Raw genomic sequence first — 24,176 nt, forward strand, 5'->3', positions numbered from 1 at the left:
ACACACACACACATTCAGTTATTAAACTCCAGGCAGACAGCCCGCCAGCCCAAAATGGAATTATCAACCTAAGCTGCCCACAGTTTTCTACATATTTTTCATTTGAATATCCACCATCATTAAACATCACAAAGTTAAAAAAAAAAAAAAAAAAGCGTTGAATGCCCTGGAGGCACAGAAGCCCCCGTAGGTCCGGATGTACAGTAAGCTTGAACATGAGACCTCTCGGAGTTGCTAAAGTTAATTAGTTCTGTTCCGATGAAGTTCGAGAGAATTTCCGACTGAGTTTATATAAAAGGAAAGAATGGAAATTACTTTCGAGCTGATGGCTTTGTCAGGCTGAATGCGTTCGCTTAATGGCTCTGCCGTACACAACAGCTGCGCTACTCCGAGTTCATACCCTGACAGGCAATGCGGTGGAAAAAAAAAACTCTTTGAAAAGCTAGCAATTCCTTATTAAGATGCCTAATGGGGAGACATGGAGGCCATGTGATGCAGTTCAGAGAGCAATTAAAAGAGTGCAAAGACCAGGCAGAGCATCAGCTTCCAGCTCCTCAGTTTGGAAACTTCAAATGAGCACATTATTATGTAACGAAGGCTGTGGTGTGTCTGCATCAAAGGGTAGGAAGGATCACACTGCGGGTGGCATGGTGGCATGGTAAACCGACATTAGGTACTCATAGTCGACATGCTGGGCAGGTGTGAAGACCTGAAAGACTTAGATAGATAGATAGATAGATAGATAGATAGATAGATAGATAGATAGATAGATAGATAGATAGATAGATAGATAGATAGATACTGTATGTGGTGTAGTAGGCAAGACAGACAGATAGACAGATAGATAGATAGATAGATAGATAGATAGATAGATAGATAGATAGATAGATAGATAGATAGATAGATAGATAGATAGATAGATAGATAGACAGATAGACACTGTAGATGTTATAGTAGGCAAGACAGATAGATAGATAGATAGATAGATAGATAGATAGATAGATAGATAGATAGATAGATAGATAGATAGATAAAAAGATAGATAGAAAGATATATAGATAGATAGATAGATAGATAGATAGATAGATAGATAGATAGATAGATAGATAGATAGATAGATAGATAGATAGATAGATAGATAGATAGATAGATAGATAGATAGATAGATAGATAGATAGATAGATAGATAGATAGATAGATAGATAGATAGATAGATAGATAGATAGATGGCACTGTAGGTGGTGTAGTAGGCAAGATAGATAGATAGATAGATAGATAGATAGATAGATAGATAGATAGATAGATAGATAGATAGATAGATAGATAGATAGATAGATAGATAGATAGATAGATAGATACTGTAGGTGGTATAGTAGGCAAGACAGATAGATAGATAGATAGATAGATAGATAGATAGATAGATAGATAGATAGATAGATAGATAGATAGATAGATAGATAGATAGATAGATAGATAGATAGATAGTGTAGTAGGCAAGATTAAAAATGTTCATAGTTTAACAAGAAAGGCATTACATAGGATAGATAGATAGATAGATAGATAGATAGATAGATAGATAGATAGATAGATAGATAGATAGATAGATAGATAGATAGATAGATAGATAGATAGATAGATAGATAGATAGATAGATAGATGGCACTGTAGGTGGTGTAGTAGGCAAGATAGATAGATAGATAGATAGATAGATAGATAGATAGATAGATAGATAGATAGATAGATAGATAGATAGATAGATAGATAGATAGATAGATAGATAGATAGATGGCACTGTAGGTGGTGTAGTAGGCAAGATAGATAGATAGATAGATAGATAGATAGATAGATAGATAGATAGATAGATAGATAGATAGATAGATAGATAGATAGATAGATAGATAGATAGATAGATAGATAGATAGATAGATGTTTATGATGTCCCAGTCCCAGTGAGGTGCTCTACAGGTGTATTGCTGTTGGTATAAGGGACGACCCCCCAGTTGTGTTTCAGTGTTGTTGTGTCAGTGAGAGGACGTGCAGCGTTTTTCATAATGGCACTCCGTTTTGTTTTCATTCTCTCCACTTCTACCTCCAGGGGTCCAGAGTGTGTCCTGAAACTGAGCCTGCCCTTTTAAGTACCTTGCTGATTCGGGGGTCCTCTCTTGAAGTGATGTTACCAGCTCTGCACACCCCACTGGCCATCATAGAGTTGATGTGAAAGATGTCACTGCTGACATTAAAGGAGCGCAGACTCCTAAGGAAGAAGAGTCTGCTCTGCCCTTTCTTCTATATTCCCCCTGTGTTTCGAGACCTGTCCAACCTGTCATTAATATGGACCCCCAAGTACTTGTAGGAGTGGACCACCCTTATATCCACTCCTTAAATAATGGATTGTTCCGGTCAGATGACTGAGTCAGAGCATTTATGAAGCAGCAAAGTGTATAAGGGGCTCATGGTCCGCCATTGTGAGTACCTACTGATGGTGGTCCAGTGGTCCAAAAACACCAACAGGGTGTTAGGCTACCAAGACCGAACAATGCGAGAGGTCAACGAAGGCTGCCCTGTCTGGTAGCGACCAACAGAAGGGCTACTGTGCACCAAGTGCAAGTCATTTTAATGACAGATGCTTACGGGTGTATCTTCGTGTGGGGGGTGCCCATGCTAACCCCTGTCCACCTTCAAAAGGGCACACAATGAGCATGCAGGCATCGCAATTGGACCTTGGACCAATAGGAGAATAGATATGTGTGAATGAGTGGGCTGTGCGTTGGACTGGCACCCCACCTCCACTGTTGTTTCATGTCCTGTGCCCAGTTTTTCCAGCACATCCCGAAGTGGACTACACACCTCTGAGAACATTAGGTTATGCTGTGCCTTATTGCAAATATTTTCCCTTAATTAAACAGAAGGGTCTTAAAGCTTTGGCTGCGCTGCACCTCTGAACTGACACAACAGGCTCGCTTTTGCTGAATCAGGCGTGCCATGCAAACGAAGACTTTGAGTCAGCTGATCTGTCTGCACTTGCCTGCCCTGTTGGTCGCTTTTGTGTTTATTCACGTTACCAGGCATTGAGCTCCAAACACCGCCACTTTAGACACCTCAAGTTATGTACGTGTCTTTGGATTAGCAGCACAAAAGCTGATGCCACGCATGCCTGTTTTCTTGTCACTTGTGTATTTGAAATCGCAGATGGAATTTGTTGGGCAGTAGAATTCATTTTCAGTTACCAGGATGTGGGAATGTAAATCGGAGCTCCTGGTGGAAAAGCCACACAGATATGATGGGAAGGGTGGGGGGGTGTCAACTCAAAATGGACAATGTCAGGGTGTGGGGTTCAAACACAGAGGTCTACGAGAACAAGAACGCTGCTCACTGTGTCAGCATGTCACCTCCGTGAAGGGTTAAAGAGAACAATGGATACCTGACGAGGCCAATTTAATATTCTTAAGTAAGCTGGGCGACTAGAAGGGAAAGGGGCTAGACTGAGCTGAATGGCCCCTCTTTGTTGAAATATGGACATGGGGAGAACATGCAAGCGAAACAAACATCTAAGGAGGTCAATATCAAAGCTGGCATGATCGAAGTGCTCAGAATGATGAAGGGAGTTGGCCCACAGGATTCCACCTGTTGTTGTAAAACCACTTCTTCAATAAGGACACAGCTGGAAATTTGAGAACAGCACATTTCACCCAAACGTTAGAAAAACACGTCTTCATACCGGGAACCAGAGACGCATGGAATAAGTGACCAGGTAGTGTGGCAGACAGCTGCACTTCAACTCAATGTTAATTTGGAGAATTTAGGTGAACAGGATTGTTGAGCTTGTTGGGCCTGTTCTCATAATATTCTAGTATCTCTTGAATTTTTTAAAATTATTAATAATAATAATAATAATAATAATAAAACCTAAGAGTCTGGTATATAAATTGACACGTATGTGCATCTGAGGCTTGCCTTCCAGCCTCATTCAAGGTATCATCTTGTTGATGATATCATCTCCTTTTTCTCCCACAGACCCTTAGAATCCGCCCACAGTTTCTGGTCGCTCCGCCATAAAACCGAGACACTCCTGGCATGGAGTGTCTCCTTCTGGAGGGAGCCGACTACTGAAGAAAACTCCCATCCAAATACTGGACCCTTGAGAGAGCATTAAACCACCCACCCTGAGTTTGTGTTGTTTTGCTGCTCTTTACTTGCTTGTACTTTATCGTGTCATCTAGTGCTTGTTTCTTTTTGAGCACATTGTGTATACTAAATGGGGAAACACGGTTGGTGCCCCAACATTTCGTATTGATGACTGTGCATTCCCTCAATCAACACACACACACACATATATATCCTCTTTAATAAAACCCCTGTGTGCGTCCAGTGTCCGTGTGTGTGTGTCTTCTGGTGCGCGGGGCACAATGCGATGCTTCAGAGGCCGCCTGACACATCACACAAGACAGAGAGGGCGGGACCTATAAAATATCACGCGGCAGATCCAATCAGATTCCGGTAAATGAGGAAAGACCTAAAACAGAAAACACGAAAAATCCAATCGGGTACTGGGACGCGGAGACCAGCTTCCCCATTGTTGTGCAAGTGTTCACTCTGAGGATGTCAGATTTGCGATTAAGAAGTTTGGCCCGGTAAAGTGTAAAGTAAAAGTAGATTTATTTTCGCACACATTACATCAGTTGCTGGGGAGAATCTGCTGATTGCCCACTGTTGTGACAGAAAATTAAACGCATATTACGGAGAGCAAAGCCAGTTTTACTGTCAGAGAAAATTACAGGCATTTTACAGTAAAAATGTAATGAGGTAAAAGGTCTCTTGCCATTTAATATAGACTGTTCCTACTAATGTTTATGGACTACTGTTCTAGCGTCCGTTATTGTAATGGGCATAATGTCTAGTATATATATACATATATAAATACATACACACACACACACACACACATACACACATACATACATATATATTTAGTATACACACACACGCACACACATACATATATACACATATACATACATATATAGAGTATACATACACACACATATATATATTATATACAGTATACACACACATAAATACATACATATACATATGTATCATATCTATGATATGACATATCTATCTATCAGTATATACACACATATATATATTATATACAGTATACACACACACATACATATATTATATACAGTATACACACACATACATACATACTTATACATATATATATACATATTAATACATATATACTCACATACATACATATATATGTATACAGTATATACATATACACATACATGCACACACACACACTCACATACACACACACACACACACACATATATATATATATATATATATATATATATACATACACACACACATACATACATACATATATGCACATATACAATGCATATATAGAGTATACACACACACACATATATTATATACAGTATACACACATACATATATTATATACAGTATACACACATACATACATACATATACATATATATATATACATATTAATGCATATATACTCACATACATATATATGTATACAGTATATACATTTACACATACATGCACACACACACACTCACATACACACACATATATATATATAAATACATACGCACACGCACACACATACATATATGCACATATACACACATATATAGAATATATACACACACACATATAAATATATTATATACAGTATACACACAGACATATATATTATATACAGTATACACACATACATACATACATACATACATATTCATATATATATATACATATTAATACATATATACTCATTTACATACATATAAAGTATATGCATACAGTATATACATATACACACACACACATATATACATATGCATAGAGGTCTGTTCACAATTTAATATTTGGATGGTTACCTACCAGGTAACACTTATGGCTGGTCAGCCGGTCAGCAGACATCAGCCACACCTGCTCAGTTTGAGAAGCAGATCATATATATATATATACACACTGTGGCAGACGACTGGGTATCCTGCTCAGCCAGGACGCCTGGAAGGACCGGGAGAGGGACAATAACTCCCCTGGGCCATGAGAGGGCAGCCACCCTGGTCTGTATGGGGATCACGGGACCAGAGCATAGAAGCTCAACCCTGTTGGGGCCCGTGGCCACCGCCAGGTGGCGCCTGGAGGATCAGGGAACCTTAGAATGCAGCACTTCCGCCACAATCAGAAGTGCTGCCAGAGGAGGTTCCAGATACACCCAAAGTGCTTCCAGGTGCTCATGCGGCACTTCTGCCACACCAGGAAGTGCCGCCGGAAGATTGTCACGGAGCACCTGGAGCACATCCGGGGCATTATAAAAGGGGCCACCTCACTTCATGCTACGAGCCGGAGTCGGGAGGGAGAAGATGGCGCTTGAGAGGAAAGGAGTAGAGGCAGCTGAAGTATTGGAAGAGTAAAGGAAAGAAAGGGCATTGTGTGGTGTCATGTAAGAAGAAAACAATAAAGTGTGTTTGGGCATTTTGTGTTTGTCTGTACATATTGTTATAGAAGACACAGGTTGGCTGACAACCCAGCCAGGGCAGATGGTTCCTCACCCGGCCAGGAAGCCATGATAAAGGACCATTTTTCTTCTTTTTTAGACACTTATTGGGTATTTGTATTATTATTATTAATTTTTTGACCTTTCTTTTACATGCTTTGCCTATTTTTAAAACTTTCAACCTAACATTAGCAACCAGATGGACACACAGATACACAGACACGCCCACACCGATATGCTTGGAAAAATAAATGTTTCACATTGACAAAAACACAGAGACATGTAAGTGTGAGACAGTTTGCCTGAGGTGGTCCGATTCATACTGCAATCATAAGAAATGTGTGTTTGTGAGTTTAGTTAAAAAAAATTTTTGTAACAATAAACATTCAAAAGAAAAATCCCTATTGCTCCATCTCAGTGGAATTCATTATTTATTTATGCTATTCCAACATTCTGGAGACAAATATATATGAAGACAAACTGAAACAAAACCCTTCCAGATTTGTTTCATGGAGCAAAAAAAAAAAAAGGTAGGGAGGACTGATTGATAAATCATCAGAATGGTACTTGATGTAAACGGGGAGACGCGGCATGCCCCTTCACCACACTGACCCCTTAGAGTGGCGAGAATCTGGGCGAAAATGAAAAAAGGTCAGCAGAAACGAATGGACAGCATCTGTCTGGTGGAGACATGCGCAACTGTTCATGGGGGCAAAATCAGACGTGATAAGTGCAGTGAATGGAGGCCAGAGCTGGGGGGGGGGGCGGGGGGGGGGGGGGGGGTTGTACAGAGCACGTCAGCAAATGTGAAATCACTCAGACACAAATGTCCAGTCTGGCAACTGAGAGCTCTGAATCTCTCTGTGAATGGCAGGATTAAAAGGAACCATTTCTGGAGCTAGTTAGAGCAAGTGATAGATGGTATAGTAGGCAGGATTAAACATTTAGATACAGTGATGAGACAGGCATTTTAGTTATAAAGAAAAATCAGACAGCAGATCTAAAAGGCACATTATGAGAGACAGAAAGATAGAAAGATAAGAAAGAAGAGAAAGGTCAGAGTTATACAAAAGGAACTCTGCAAGATGGACAGATACACATAAATAACGGGCAAATCGCGGACTGCTGGTCAGAGCTTAAATCTACAAGCAGAGCAACATTTAACTCAAAAGAGTGGACCACGAGACACACTCGCTCACTAGAGGGCACCTTTCTTAACAACTAATAAAGTGCATTGCAGTTTATTAATTCCAACAGATGGCATAAACAATAAAAGAAATATTACGCAAAAAAATAGGAAATGAAAAGAGGCGAACAAAGGAAGTGTGAATGGAAGGATGGCACCATCCTTCCCTAATTTATCGATCTTTATCAATCTATCTTGCCTACTACACCACCTACAGTATCTATCTATCTATCTATCTATCTATCTATCTATCTATCTATCTATCTATCTATCTATCTATCTATCTATCTATCTATCTATCTATCTATCTATCTATCTATCTATCTATCTATCTATCCTATGTAATGCCTTTCTTGTTAATCTAAATGATGAATCTTGCCTACTACACCATCTATCTATCTATCTATCTATCTATCTATCTATCTATCTATCTATCTATCTATCTATCTATCTATCTATCTATCTATCTATCTATCTATCTATCTATCTATCTATCTATCCTATGTAATGCCTTTCTTGTTAATCTAAATGATGAATCTTGCCTACTACACCATCTATCTATCTATCTATCTATCTATCTATCTATCTATCTATCTATCTATCTATCTATCTATCTATCTATCTATCTATCTATCTATCTATCTATCTATCTATCTATCTACAATATAGTGTGTTCCACTGTCTATCTGTTGATCTCTCATATAGTGCCTTTCACTATCCATCTCTCTGGTACCTACAATAGTGTCTTTTATATCTTTCAATACCTTCTGTGATTTAATCTCACAAGTCAGCCTCTTCATCTTCTGAGCTGCTGTCTCTCAGCCACACCAGTTTTATTGTATTCACGTGTCTAAAGCAGGCTGAGAGGAGGTGACCATCCAAGACAGTCATGGTGGGATGACATCGTCCTCCCCTAATTTACTACCACAAAGGCTGTGGGTGTTGCTGGTCCCAGTCCGCTATGCTCTCCCCTCCCTATGCTTCTGTACCCCTCTGTCCCCTAAAGAAGCTCAGATGAGCATGTGGATGACATGACAGTGTTCCATAGAAGGTTCTGCACATACACACAGTCACACACACACAGTCACTCACACAGTCACACCCACACACACACACACCCACACAGTCACACAGATACATGGTGTGTCACCATGCTCCTCTGCTATTCTTTTTTTTACATTACAGTTCCATCTTAAAGAGAAGTTGTGCCCATTAGCACACTGTGGCTGAAGATGTAAACAAGGCGCACGCAGCACTGATAAGAACAAAGTGATTTTGATTTTTTTGTAAGTTTGTACCTAAGTGTGCTCAGCATGTTAATGAGAGTCATCAGCCCACCTCTTTGTTCAACAGGAAACAGCAAGTCCACAGACTGTGATCTCCAAGTCCAAGGATGGCGCTGACCTGGACGGGTGCTGATAGTACGGTGGGGGGGTAATCTACTGGGGTTCGAGGTCAGCTTTCCGTGGTCTTCCAGACACCTCCAGCAGTAGGGGAGTTGTGGAGAAATGAGGCAGAGAAAAGCAGGCAGATGGTGCCAGCATTCAATTGTTAAAGCGGGTACAGAATGAGTGCAAATGGTGGCACAAGCACCACTTTCCACAATACTCTCTCTTTAAATGCGCAGCGGGAAGACAAAGAACGATGAAGTGAAATGTCAAAAAGGTCTCTGCCGGGCGGTGCACCCCCGCCGCTCCATGATGGACAACCCCGCCGCGCGGCGCACTCCCCGGGCTGAGGCAGAGACAGCACTCGCTTTGTTTACGCATTTAAGGGAACCAAACAAAGACAAAATGATCCTTTAAATTATCGCATCTGATTTGCTATTATCAGTGGCATCGGGCCGTCTGCATAGCACACAAATCCACAAGGGCCTATTAAGCAGGCTGGCGAGGACATTTCTGAAAAAACAAAACAAAACATCGGATTCCTTTGTCTTCTGTAAACAGCACAGGGAGAAAATATTTGTCATCTACTTCTTCGTGTGGTGGGTGATTTTTCCAATTAATTTTTCTTTGACTACGTTACTCACATAATGAAAAGGTCAGGATGCAAAATTGCAGAATTATGCGGCGTGTCTCTTCTCCCTGCTGCAGCATGAGGTGCTCCACATGGCATCTTCTCTTCTAACTTCTCATCCTCAAATTGCGTTGCACTCATCCTTCTTATCAGGTTGCCTTGTGTCCCATTCTGGTGGGATTGCTGAGATAGGCTTTAGCACCCACCACCACCCAAAGGGGGAAACACAACAGATGATGAAGTTTAAATGGAAAAGGGCCCTGCCATGATGTGCACCCAACCACTCCATGATGGACAACCCATCATGAAGGACCTGAAGGTGGTTGAACCATTAGGATCTGCAGACCACAACCTCATAGACCTGGCACTGTTCTGGCAGAGTGCAAATTCTAAAACAAAAAATATGCACCAAGACCTCAGTCAGATAAACTGGGATACTCCTCGAAGTGTGGAGACAACAGAGGAGATGTGGGGAAGGTTTAAAAGAGTTTTAATGTAGAATGCAGGACAAGTGCATCCCAAAATTTACAAGCCATAAGAAATGAAAGAAAACTCCGAGGTGCATAAACAAGGAGCTTAAAAATGAAGTGACAAAGTGACAAAGGAAAAAAAAGTCAGCTGTAAAAGTCCACAGCCTTCAGCCCTTAGCGAGCAGCCAACGCGTTCACATTAGGAAATAAATGAAGGGTCACTTATCCTGGTGCCTGCTTCACTTGTTCCTAATTATCATTATTAGGATACAACAAAGGCAACAAATTCCATCGAAATGACTTAAATTATTAGGAAAACCACAAAGGACAACTAAATAACATGAAACAACATAAAGACCACAAACATTTCTAAATTTATTACGAAGGCAAGTCTCATACGACGGCTATTTTCTAAATGTAGAATAAAAAAAAAAAAAAAAAACAACACAAAAATGACCAGCTAATAAAAACAATGAGATCAGTCAGAGGAAAAAAGATTGGGAAACTGACGGGAAGAAAACGTCAGAGGGGTCTGCCAGGACTAGGACTGGAAACCACCAAACAATATAGTGCCCTTCACTATCAATTATATAGCGCCTTTCTAGTCTGTCTATCATCACACATACACAATTAGGAGACCCCTTCACCTCCACCTGCAGAGTAAGAATCTATCTATCTGTCTATCTATTATATAGTGCCTTTACTGTACATCTATCTATCTATCTATCTATCTATCTATCTATCTATCTATCTATCTATCTATCTATCTATCTATCTATCTATCTATCTATCTATCTATCTATCTATTATATACTGCCTTTCATAATCTATCTATCTATCTATCTATCTATCTATCTATCTATCTATCTATCTATCTATCTATCTATCTATCTATTATATAGTGCCTTTCATAATCTATCTATCTATCTATCTATCTATCTATCTATCTATCTATCTATCTATCTATCTATCTATCTATCTATCTATCCATCCATCCATCCATCCATCCATCCATCCTCTTCCGCTTATCTGAGGTCGGGTCGCGGGGGCAGCAGCTTGAGCAGAGATGCCCAGACTTCCCTCTCCCTGGCCACTTCTTCTAGCTCTTCCGGGAGAATCCCGAGGCGTTCCCAGGCCAGCCAGGAGATATAGTCCCTCCAGGGTGTCCTGGGTCTTCTCCGGGGCCTCCTCCTGGTTGGACGTGCCCAGAACACCTCACCAGGGAGGCATCCAGGAGGCATCCTGATCAGATGCCCGAGCCACCTCATCTGAGTCCTCTCGATGCGGAGCAGCAGTAGCTCTACTCTGAGCCCCTCCTGGATGACTGAGTTTCTCACCCTATCTTTAAGGGAAAGCCCAGACACCCTGTGGAGGAAACTCATTAAAGCTGCTTGTATTCGCGATCTCGTTCTTTCGGTCACTACCCATAGCTCATGACCATAGGTGAGGATAGGAGTGTAGATCGACTGGTAAATTGAGAGCTTTGCCTTATGGCTCAGCTCCTTGTTCACCATGACAGGCCAATGCAGAGCCCACATTACTGCGGACGCCGCACCGATCCGCCTGTCGATCTCACACTCCATTCTTCCCTCACTTGTGAACAAGACCCCGAGATACTTGAACTCCTCCACTTGAGGCAGGATCTCACTGTATCTATCTATCTATCTATCTATCTATCTATCTATCTATCTATCTATCTATCTATCTATCTTTCTATCTATCTATCTATCTATCTATCTATCTATCTATCTATCTATCTATCTATCTATCTATCTAATATAGTGCCTTTCACATCAATCTATTGTGAGGGCCGGCTGCATCTTTACCCAGCCAGGACTCCCTCAGGATGGGAGGACCGGGGGGAGAAAATGTGCTCAGGGCACACACTCCATTATCTCCCCCAGAGTGGAAAATGGCAGCCCCCCTGGGTGGTAGCAGTGCCTTGAATTCCCACAAGGCAGTAAGAGAAATGGAGTTCTTCGTCTCAGCCCTGTTGAGATCTGTAGATGCCACCAGGAGGTGCTGTAGGAATTAGAGAGCCCTACTTCATGGGGTTTCTGTCTCACCAAGAAGTGCATCTGGACCATGTCTAAATGATGGGAGATAAAAGGAGTTGCCTGAATCACACGGATGAGGCAGAGTCAGAAGTAGGGCAGATAACACATTCGAGGAGAAGTGGAGGAGGTGGTGATAGAGAGAAAAAAGACAAAGAGTTGTTGCATTGTGCTGTGCTTATTACATATACTTGTGGCTGTGATGGGAAATGCTTGTTGAAGAAGAGTTTCCCACGAGTAAAGACTCTTTAGCCTTTTACACTTGAGTCCGTGCCTGCTTGTGTTGGGTGCTTGGGGAGCTGGAGCGCACCCTGGTGTCCACACTATCTAATAGAGTAGCTCCATCTAATATAGTGCCTTTCACATCAATCAGTCGATCTAAATATCTATATTAATATATACTGTATAATGTGAAGATGCTTTGATAACAGTAAAACTCAGCCACAGGAGCAAAGAAAGTAAATGGAACAAATCAAAATACTCTCAATCAGACAAAGAGATGAGGGCAATCGGTGAATTCAAAGCAGACAACAATAGGATGGCAAAGTCAAAACCAGAGAAAGCGTTTAACTGTAGGACCCTGATGATTTAGTTCCAGTACCTGCAGGTGGCCAGGCTTTGATGTATCCCGTGCAGTGGACAACAGAATATTGGGCTTCTCCTTCCTTTGAAGGTCCTAAGCCATTTCTAAAAAGAATTAAAGAAGAGAAAAAAAAACATTTAATGATATAACAAATGAAAAAAAGAGAGTAACTAGAGCTAAAAGAAGCTTCACGTGTGCAGCGTTAGAGGAGGCTGCTATGGCGAGCACTGAACTGTCGCACACACACCAGACCCTCACTACAGCAGGTCAGAGCAGGGCTAGCAAGCCGGCCGGCCGGCCCTCCCTTCCAGCTGGAGGGTCTGGTTTTAATCCATTTTTGCTTACAATTGGAATTCATTTCTTCTTAGCTCATCTGCAGGGTTATACTGTTCACATTTCCAAAAAAAAGAAAAGAAAAAAACACAAATTCCCATAAGCAAGCCAAAAAAACAGAAAAGAAGAACATCTCAGTACCGGTATCTCTTCCTCATGCTGGAGAGCCGATTCAAGGAGATGTGGTCCATGGGGGCAGTGCCACACCTGAAAAAAATGATACAAAGACACACTTGAGCATTTGGTGTATTCGTACCCTGGTGGTGTTTAACATTTTATTGAATTTATTAAAAGCAAAGAACATTCCATACGAGCAAGTCAAATTTTACAGAACTAAGTTCAAGCCAAATCAACTCCCACCCATGAGAAAGAGAGCTACGTCAACAGAGTAAAACTTTAATAGTAGGAAAAAGATAAATTGACAGTAATATGATAGATAGATAGATAGATAGATAGATAGATAGATAGATAGATAGATAGATAGATAGATAGATAGATAGATAGATAGATAGATAGATAGATAGATAGATAGATAGATAGATAGACAGTGTAGTAGGCAAGATTAAAATGTTGATAGATTAACAAGACAGGCATTAGATAGATAGATAGATAGATAGATAGATAGATAGATAGATAGATAGATAGATAGATAGATAGATAGATAGATAGATAGATAGATAGATAGATAGATAGATAGATAGATAGATAGATAGAATACAGTTTATTTTTGTATAGCCCAAAATCACACAGGAAGTGCCGCAATGGGCTTTAACAAGCTCTGCCTCTTGACAGCACCCCAGCCTTGACGCTCTAAGAAGACAAGGAAAAATTGCCAAAAAAACCTTGTAGGGAAAAAATGGAAGGTAGGTTGGGCGTGCAGTGGGTGTCAAAAGAAGGGGGTCAATACAATACAATGCAGTACACAGAACAGAACAATTCCTCAATATACTAAAAAATAAAAAATATAAATTTTAGAATTACAATATAACTTTTAGAATTACGAAATTAGATAGATAGATAGATAGATAGATAGATAGATAGATAGATAGATAGATAGATAGATAGATAGATAGATAGATAGATAGATAGATAGTGTAGTAGGCAAGATTAATCATTTAGATTAACAAGAAAGGCATTACATAGGATAGATAGATAGATAGATAGATAGATAGATAGATAGATAGATAGATAGATAGATAGATAGATAGATAGATAGATAGATAGATAGATAGATAGATAGATAGATAATGAAAGTCACTATATAATAAATAGATAGATATACAGTAAAGGCACTATATAATAGATAGATAGATAGATAGATAGATAGATAGATAGATAGATAGATAGATAGATAGATAGATAGATAGATAGATAGATAGATAGTGTAGTAGGCAAGATTAATCATTTAGATTAACAAGAAAGGCATTACATAGGATAGATAGATAGATAGATAGATAGATAGATAGATAGATAGATAGATAGATAGATAGATAGATAGATAGATAGATAGATAGATAGATAGATAGATAGATAGATAGATAGATAATGAAAGTCACTATATAATAAATAGATAGATATACAGTAAAGGCACTATATAATAGGTAGATAATACTCGATAGATAGATAGATAGATAGATAGATAGATAGATAGATAGATAGATAGATAGATAGATAGATAGATAGATAGATAGATAGATAGATAGATAGATAGATATTCCAAAAACATTTCCATCAGTGAGAAAACCGTTGGGACAAGTGCAGTCATTCACATGGAGAGTACTTTGGAGGAGAGTAAAGTTTCAGTAAGCAAAAATTATTAAAACAATTATGTTTGGGTACCCCCTCGTATAGAGGTACACCACACTGACACCCAGAGACGTGTACTGAAGTGGAGCGGATGCAACAGAGAGAGGACAGGGAGCTGCGGTCGGAGGACACACAGGCTCATCCCTCTTGTTGTCTTTTTTCTTTAATACTTTCAGGAGCTCAAGCATTTGATCTTGGAGGAGGCTGACGGCTTTCTCTTCGTGGTGGCGGCAGAAATGGGCAGAGTGATCTACGTGTCGGATTCTGTGACCCTCGTAACTCAATCATTACTCTCACCCCCTGACCACCTAATATCTAATGTGTGGTGAGCGCACTGCCGCAAAATGGCTACCATCACATCATTCAGGTGGATGCTGCACATTAGTGCTGGCTGATGTGGCCCCCCCCTCTGTCTAAGCACTTTGAATAGTGAGAAAATATTATTATTCATATTAATAATAATAATAATAATAGTAATAATAATAGTAATCATTATTATTATTATTAATGATATTACTATTATTATTATTATTATTATTATCACTATTAAAACATAGCCGGGGAGGAACCCTGGGTGGACTGTAACACCTTCATTTTTGGTTTTCTCTTCAAGGGGTACTTCTGCTGCAACTTCCTGCCTTGTGATGAAGAACTGGCACCGAACCTGCTTCTTCATTTCTCACTTCATCTTACATCTCTGGTTTAAGTGCAAATTCCAGCAAACGCCCAAGCAGCGTCTGTTGTCTTTCCTGGCTTTGAAGCTCCCGACTTGTTCGACTGCAGGTGGGCACCTTTGTTGAGTTAGCTCGAGCTATTAGCAGAACAATGAGGTGCATTCCAGTGGGTAAAGCTGTGGTTTGAATCGCAGAGCACGCCAATGCCGCGTCTGGTAAACACCGCTCCGATGCCGGCGGGCAGAAAACTGCATCACTATTAAGGCACCATACGCACACAATCATGAGAAGAACAAACAGCCTGAATCAGCAGCAAACGCATCTCTACAGAATGTAACTGTCAAGGGTCACTTCACCCAAATCACGGGGTTGCCCTTTAGATGAATAAAGAGGCTTGGAATTGAAACAGGTGGGCACTGCCCTCTAGTGGCAAATGTACAAGACTTTAAAATTCAATTCTGATATGTCCAGTACATGCCTACCAAAAAAAAAAAAAGAACTGTGATTTCTGCTGTAAATTATATGCAAATAACATGCAAAATTATTATCATTTTGGAGCAGAGTCTACCGGAGCAATTTTGCTCAAAAGCAATAGGCATTGTGAGGCGACATGGTCTGTGTTCTTTTCTGTGCATGTCCAAGATTTCACGCGCCTGTCACTAATGAGATTGCATAAAAACCGAGTTTCCGAGTTAGTCTCTCCACAGGTGACACGTGCCATGTGACGTGGTGTGTTACCATTTACATATTTTGGATGACATCTTTATTCCAGGTGGCATTTGACATGCGATTCTTTTGTTTGTTTGTTTATTTCCAATTAGCGCACAGGGCAGGTGAAGTGACTTGCTTCTTAGGTGTATGGTGTCAGCAGTGGGATTTAAACTCCACAAATCCAGGGTTTGAGGTTCAAAGAATGAACCAGTACACAACACCGCCAGCCTAAAAATATATAGGACACCTCATAATAATAATAATAATAATAATACATTTTACTGCTTTCGAACATCTGCCCCCATTTCATAACCTACAGGGCCATCTTAACAGCATTATAGGCCTCCGGGCAAAGCAGTGCACTGGGGCCCCTACGTACACAACCACTCACAGGAATAAAAATGTAAATGGTCAATAAAATGAAACATCTATTTATTGTATTGGTACCTCCAACAAAATCAGTGTTTAAACATTAAAAAACATGATGGACAGCAAAGATTAGTCAACGCAAACGTTTGAACGATATAACGTGAGCCTTGAAAAACACAACAATTTCAACATATAAATGATACGCAATTGGTAAACCATACAGACACAGTATGAAATGGCTATGAATTATTTATTATTAATCAAGTGTTCGACGCAAACATTTGCGAAATTTCTTTGCAGAGAATTGAGTTGACGTGACGTTAACGTGTACGCTCTGATGTGATGCGGTACGTGAGATCCGTACCCATGCAGGTGACCGTGATACTAAATCAGAGGCGAGTGGCGACATCCACTTGTAATACGATAACAAATATCGATAGTTTAGTAGAGTGTCGTATTTATTTATCGACGGCAGGTCACAACGTACATATATTGGCATGGGGCCCCTATGCTCTTGTGGGGCCCCTGGGCAACTGGCCAGCGTGCCCATGCATTAAGACGGCCCTGTCTATGGAAGCTTTAAATATCGATCTGTGGTTTTCGACGGATCTCGGCGTTTTAGGGTCCCCTGGTATGTCAATGAAGGGTGTGTGTGTCTGTCTGTGTGTCACAATTTCTTGAGGACGGTCAACAGCTAAAACGGCTGGATGGAATAAACATCACACTTCAAATGTTATGAGAGGAGGATGTGCCGATTAGTTTTTGTGACAAATCGTGCCCGAGAACGAGGCGCTCGAGAGGAACCCTCAAATATCGTAATTCTGCAATTCATCATGAATTCTTCTCATCAGTTGCTATCGCAATGACTTATTTTATGATTATAAAGATCAGCTTCAGAGCTGTAAATAATCGCTGAAAGGTAATAGAATAATTTAAGTAACTTGGTTCCTGGAGCGCAAAGCCTACTGACGCGCACGTTTGAACTTTTCTATAGAGCCTTTCTCATGCTCAAGTCACAAAATCAGGTTCTTTTCATTTAGACAGCTCTCTCATCACGCATTGCCCCTCAGACTTGAACGCAGGTCTACAACTCCACACAGAATATGAAAAAGCAAAGCCGTAGACAGTCAAGCCACAGGATTTTGTGGCCATTAGAGTGGCAATGGTGGACCAACTCCATGGTTCTACAATGAGATGTCCATGAAGCTCATATCGGTGTGATGGGTAGGTGGCCATGGACTTTTCGCCATATAGTGTATAAATTCACTGTTCTTGACTTGTTCTTGAAGACTCAGACCCCTTAATTGTGTCTTTTTCCTTAATGAGCAGCCAACCAATAATGAGATACAAACTGTGCCCATCATACAGTATCTAAAAATAAAGAAAGATGAAGGCCTCGGGAATGATGATCTGCTCAGATCCCCAAAACATTTGACCAGAGCTTTTAGAAAAGAGGAAATCAACAATTTCAGAAATGCCTGCCATAGCACAAGGAGAGCAGCAACAAGCCATGGAATTAAAGAACGGGTTTAGTTGAACACAAGAATCGGCACCTAATTAAGCAACTGGTTGGAGTTTGAGGCCCTGACTTAGTTGGTCTTCTGTTGACTCACTCATTTCACATTTGATTTTCTGTTTGGGTGCCATTTAAGGAAAGAAATGAAGCAATTCGGAGGAACGATGAAGAAATTCAGGGCAGCAAATCTTAACAAACAAGTCAAAAAAAAGGAATGGTAAAGGACTTAACTAGCAGCGAAAACTGGTCACTAATTCAGAAAGGGTTAAAATGCAGCCACTGGGGCCCTCCATGACTTTTCGCCATATAGTGTATAAATTCAAGTATAAGTATATTATGGCATGTAATCTGCAAATACGTCATCCTATAAACCAGGGGTCCCCAACTCCGGTCCTGGTGGGCCACAGTGGCTGCAGGTTTTCATTCTAACCCTTTTCTTAATGAGTGACTCTGAGCAGATCATCATTCCCGAGGCCTTCATCTTTCTTTATTTTCAGATATTGTATGATCGACACTTTCGGTCTCATTTTGTATCTCATTATTGTTTGGCTGCTAATTAAGGAAAAAGAAACACTTAAGGGGTCTGAGTCTTCAAGAGCAAGTCAAGTAAAATTAGTACAAAAAAAGTTAATTAGCAGCAAAAACAGGTCACTCATTAAGAAAATGAAACTGTCGCCCCCTGATCTAAACTGTATCATACTTGACTTCCCACATACACAAGTACAGTAAATCATTTGACATTTTTACATGAAAAGAAATGAAATTTTGAAGTTTCGCAAAAGACGTTCCAGCGTGTTTGTAGAATGAGCCAAGCCGACAGGCACTCGGGGTGTCGTCTCATTACACGTTGAACTGCCAGATTTGAGAAAGCACACACAACTGCCTCGTGGAATGGATGTGTGCGCTGAAATTCTAGACGAGTCAGCCGCCGGTACACTAAAACGTATTCCTCTCGGCTCTTTCCTCACTTACCAACGATTTCGACAAATCTGTGTAAAGCTCAGGTTACCTGTTAAATTAAAAAACGCTAAACTGGATTCAGTACTAAGCACCCCGCGTTAAGTTATTCTTGGATGAGTTCCATGCGTATTTCAGCTATTACAGACACTGTATATAAATGTCGAATTTGTATGTACGGTTATCTGTCAATGTGTGCCATTCAGGGGAAAAATATTGGATAGTTTACAGTGAAATGATTGCTAACATAAGGGTCCTCACTAAACAAAAAGACATCAAACAGGGTCCCAAGGCCGGACAGGTCGCGACCCCTCCTGCCACTTTCCATGTACGTGGAACTTTTGTTACATTTCAACGAACAGGAGACATCTTTACCTCATTCTACAAATGAAGGAGCGCCGGGATCCCATGCACATTCGCATTGACGACTGTTGCCCTTCCTTTTTGACCGTCCCAGTCTTTAGGTCCAGAATGCGTCCTGATTAAAGACAAAAACAAAACGATACTCATTATTATTTTACACTTTTTGCTGTGTATTACTTTACAAAACAAACTCCTGACTGCGACTACCTGACATTTAGAGTTACAAGGGTCAAAACGCAAATATCGGTAGAGTTCTTTATAGCTTTTGTCGAATTTCGTAAATGGTTCGACTCAGTTGATCGGGCTGCCCTGTGGGACGTCCTTGGACTTTGTGGGATCCCCCTGAAGTTGCTGGATGTTACTGGCACTGTAAGTGCTGTGCAGAGGGGCGGCCGGACCCTCTGCGTTTTTCCCAGTTGATTCTGGGGTTTTGTCAGTGGTCTGTTCAAGGCTTGCATGGACAGGGTGGGGTCGTGGGGTCCAGTGGCTGTGGGGTATCTGTAGGTGAAGAAAGATTCACTGATCTTGACTTTGCCACCAATGTTGTGTGGCACGATTCCCCGAGGGTGATCCGGCTTACAGGACCCTCATTGTTGAGGACCAGGACATAACACTTGGCTGTGCCAGATAGAGGGTCATTTCCGGAGGGTGGGACTGGACTGCGTGTCTGCCCCTTGGGTTGCCAACTGGGATCCTGAGCTGTTTCTCATGCTGCACGTCAAACAACGGCCGATGAAGCTAAAATGTGGCCTGACTTAGAAAATCAGTCAGTGACCCCAAATCGAGCACAAAGTTGTGCCGAAAATCACACCGTGTATGTCCAGCACTACTCAGTGTTACCGGACAGCCAGCACTAGCAAGGGTCCGGCTTATTCCAAACGTCTTCTGTTTCAGAATTTACAAGGCCACTGTGCTCCCGGGGACACTCAAAGCTTTAGCAATGGCTTTGTCCCAGTAGTGGGGTATAAAACGAATAATATCCAGAATTTACATTAATAAATATTTTGCACTTCTTTATGTGTGATGTTAGATTCAGGAAACTGTTTTCTACCCCCAGAGTTGCACTGCTAAGGAAAGCATCATCTGGGCCAGTAGTTATGGCGTCCTAATTTCCTTTCTTGCTTGTTCATTACACCTGACACTATAAAGGGGCAGAACTGGGAAGGGGGATGTGAAGGAGCCGTCTCATTGGTGAATGGCCCAGGAAGAGACAAGCAGACTCATTCTATTGGTCGTTGGAATTGGATTGAGGCTGAAAGGTCAGCACTCGGTGTGTAAATGCGAAACACGTAAAGAGAGTTTTAGTCAGTAAAAGCGACCCGGCCCACCATAAGATCAGCAACTGCAGTCGGCAGATCAGACATACAGTACCCCTCGAGTGCAAGTCAAGTCATGTGACGATGGCCTTACACAGAGAAAGGATCAGAGACGGGGTTTACATGTGACCACTGCAGGATTTCATTAATGTTTAGGCATTTGTGGTTGGTTTGAAAGAACTAAGCGACAGCAGACCCCGAACTGGCAGTTCCTTTTACTGAAAGCCCACCACCCCTCACTCTGATTTTCATTAAAGTTATCACAAAAGATAATAAGTAAGAAGTAAGTCAACTTATTTCTTTTTCTTAAAGTAATCACAACAGTTGCCCAACACTCGTAATTCAATTTATTTCAAACTGGACCTTAAGCAATGACTTTTAAATTCATTTAATTCATTTAATTACAAAACTGTTCACATACACACTGGTGCAGAGACTTTATCATCAGACCGTTTCTTTTCTTAAATTCTAGCTGTTTGAAGTTGATGCATAAATGACATTTTTATAATTTGCAGTGCTGTCATGATTTAAACCTTATCCTTACGTAAACACTATTTCATTAACTTTGCTAAGCACTATTTCATTAATTCTGAACATTTTTTTTTCTTTCTGCCTACTAAATTTATTATCTTATTAATTACCTCATATGTCTGAAGTCATTAAAATTGTAGCTACTGCCATGTATTCAGTTGGCAATAATAAAAACCTAACTCTGGGCAAGTATAAGAAGATATGGTCAAAATACAGAAAGCTGCAGGTTCAGAACACTGCTGGGATTAGACATTCTTTTGTTCATGTTGTAATGTTAACTTTTTATTAAAATATTGTCATTTCAGATATATTCTAAAAGATTTAGACACAGACTAACTGCTAAAGCGAATCCAGAACTCAGACACCACAGGGCGAGCCCAAAATGGACCATATTGTAGTAGAAGCCATTTTAGATAGATAGATAGATAGATAGATAGATAGATAGATAGATAGATAGATAGATAGATAGATCCATCCATTGTCTCCCGCTTATCCGAGGTCGGGTCGCGGGGGCAGCAGCTTGAGCAGAGATGCCCAGACTTCCCTCTCCCCGGCCACTTCTTCTAGCTCTTCCGGGAGAATCCCAAGGCGTTCCCAGGCCAGTCGAGAGACATAGTCCCTCCAGCGTGTCCTGGGTCTTCCCCGGGGCCTCCTCCCGGTTGGACGTGCCCGGAACACCTCACCAGGGAGGCGTCCAGGAGGCATCCTGATCAGATGCCCGAGCCACCTCATCTGACTCCTCTCGATGCGGAGGAGCAGCGGCTCTACTCTGAGCCCCTCCCGGATGACTGAGCTTCTCACCCTATCTTTAAGGGAAAGTCCAGACACCCTGTGGAGGAAACTCATTTCAGCCGCTTGTATTCGCGATCTCGTTCTTTCGGTCACTACCCATAGCTCATGACCATAGGTGAGGGTAGGAACATAGATCGACTGGTAAATTGAGAGCTTCGCCTTGCGGCTCAGCTCCTTTTTCACCACGACAGACCGATGCAGCGCCCGCATTACTGCGGATGCCGCACCGATCCGCCTGTCGATCTCACGCTCCATTCTTCCCTCACTCGTGAACAAGACCCTGAGATACTTGAACTCCTCCACTTGGGGCAGGATCTCGCTACCAACCCTGAGAGGGCACTCCACCCTTTTCCGGCTGAGGACCATGGTCTCGGATTTGGAGGTGCTGATTCTCATCCCAGCCGCTTCACACTCGGCTGCAAACCGATCCAGAGAGAGCTGAAGATCACGGCCTGATGAAGCAAACAGGACAACATCATCTGCAAAAAGCAGTGACCCAATCCTGAGCCACCCAAACCGGACCCCCTCAACGCCCTGGCTGTGCCTAGAAATTCTGTCCATAAAAGTTATGAACAGAATCGGTGACAAAGGGCAGCCCTGGCGGAGTCCAACTCTCACTGGAAACGGGTTCGACTTACTGCCGGCAATGCGGACCAAGCTCTGGCACCGATCGTACAGGGACCGAACAGCTCTTATCAGGGGGGCCGGTACCCCATACTCCCGGAGTACCCCCCACAGGATTCCCCGAGGGACACGGTCGAATGCCTTTTCCAAGTCCACAAAACACATGTAGACTGGTTGGGCAAACTCCCATGCACCCTCCAGGACCCTGCTAAGGGTATAGAGCTGGTCCACTGTTCCGCGACCAGGACGAAAACCACACTGTTCCTCCTGAATCCGAGGCTCGACTATCCGACGGACCCTCCTCTCCAGGACCCCTGAATAGACTTTTCCAGGGAGGCTGAGGAGTGTGATCCCTCTGTAGTTGGAACACACCCTCTGATCCCCCTTCTTAAAGAGGGGGACCACCACCCCAGTCTGCCAATCCAGAGGCACTGTCCCTGATGTCCATGCGATGTTGCAGAGGCGTGTCAGCCAAGACAGTCCTACAACATCCAGAGCCTTGAGGAACTCCGGGCGTATCTCATCCACCCCCGGGGCCCTGCCACCAAGGAGTTTTTTGACCACCTCGGTGACCTCAGTCCCAGAGATGGGGGAGCCCACCTCTGAGTCCCCAGGCTCTGCTTCCTCATTGGAAGGCATGTTAATGGGATTGAGGAGGTCTTCGAAGTACTCCCCCCACCGACCCACAACGTCCTGAGTCGAGGTCAGCAGCGCACCATCCCCACCATATACAGTGTTGACACTGCACTGCTTCCCCTTCCTGAGACGCCGGATGGTGGACCAGAATCTCCTCGAAGCCATCCGAAAGTCGTTCTCCATGGCCTCCCCAAACTCCACCCACGCCCGAGTTTTTGCCTCAGCAACCACCAAAGCCGCATTCCGCTTGGCCTGCCGGTACCTATCAGCTGCCTCCAGGGTCCCACAGGACAAAAGGGTCCTGTAGGACTCCTTCTTCAGCTTGACGGCATCCTTCACCGCCGGTGTCCACCAACGGGTTCGGGGATTGCCGCCACGACAGGCACCGACCACCTTACGGCCACAGCTCCGGTCAGCTGCCTCAACAATAGAGGCACGGAACATGGCCCATTCGGACTCAATGTCCCCCACCTCCCTCGGGACGTGGTCGAAGTTCTGCCGGAGGTGGGAGTTGAAGCTACTTCTGACAGGGGGCTCTGCCAGACGTTCCCAGCAGACCCTCACAACACATTTGGGCCTACCACGCCTGACCGGCATCTTCCCCCACCATCGAAGCCAACTCACCACCAGGTGGTGATCAGTTGACAGCTCCGCCCCTCTCTTCACCCGAGTGTCCAAGACAT

At 42.2% G+C, this 24,176-nt stretch overlaps 1 protein-coding gene across 2 annotated transcripts in view; it reads right to left on the reverse strand.

Annotated features, from left to right (window-relative positions):
* The window catches only part of arnt2 (aryl-hydrocarbon receptor nuclear translocator 2), a 229,334-nt gene that overhangs the window by 111,551 nt on the left and 93,607 nt on the right, over window positions 1-24,176 (reverse strand). For both annotated transcript variants that reach the window (XM_051920432.1, XM_051920431.1), the window contains exons 6-8: window positions 19,607-19,709; window positions 13,340-13,405; window positions 12,884-12,969 (exon numbers count right to left, since the gene is read on the reverse strand). In XM_051920432.1, coding sequence (XP_051776392.1) covers window positions 12,884-12,969; window positions 13,340-13,405; window positions 19,607-19,709 — 255 coding nt within the window. The remainder of the gene's footprint in view (window positions 1-12,883; window positions 12,970-13,339; window positions 13,406-19,606; window positions 19,710-24,176) is intronic.

This window comes from Erpetoichthys calabaricus, chromosome 17 (assembly GCF_900747795.2).
Source record: "Erpetoichthys calabaricus chromosome 17, fErpCal1.3, whole genome shotgun sequence".
NCBI classification, from domain to species: Eukaryota; Metazoa; Chordata; class Cladistia; order Polypteriformes; family Polypteridae; genus Erpetoichthys; species Erpetoichthys calabaricus.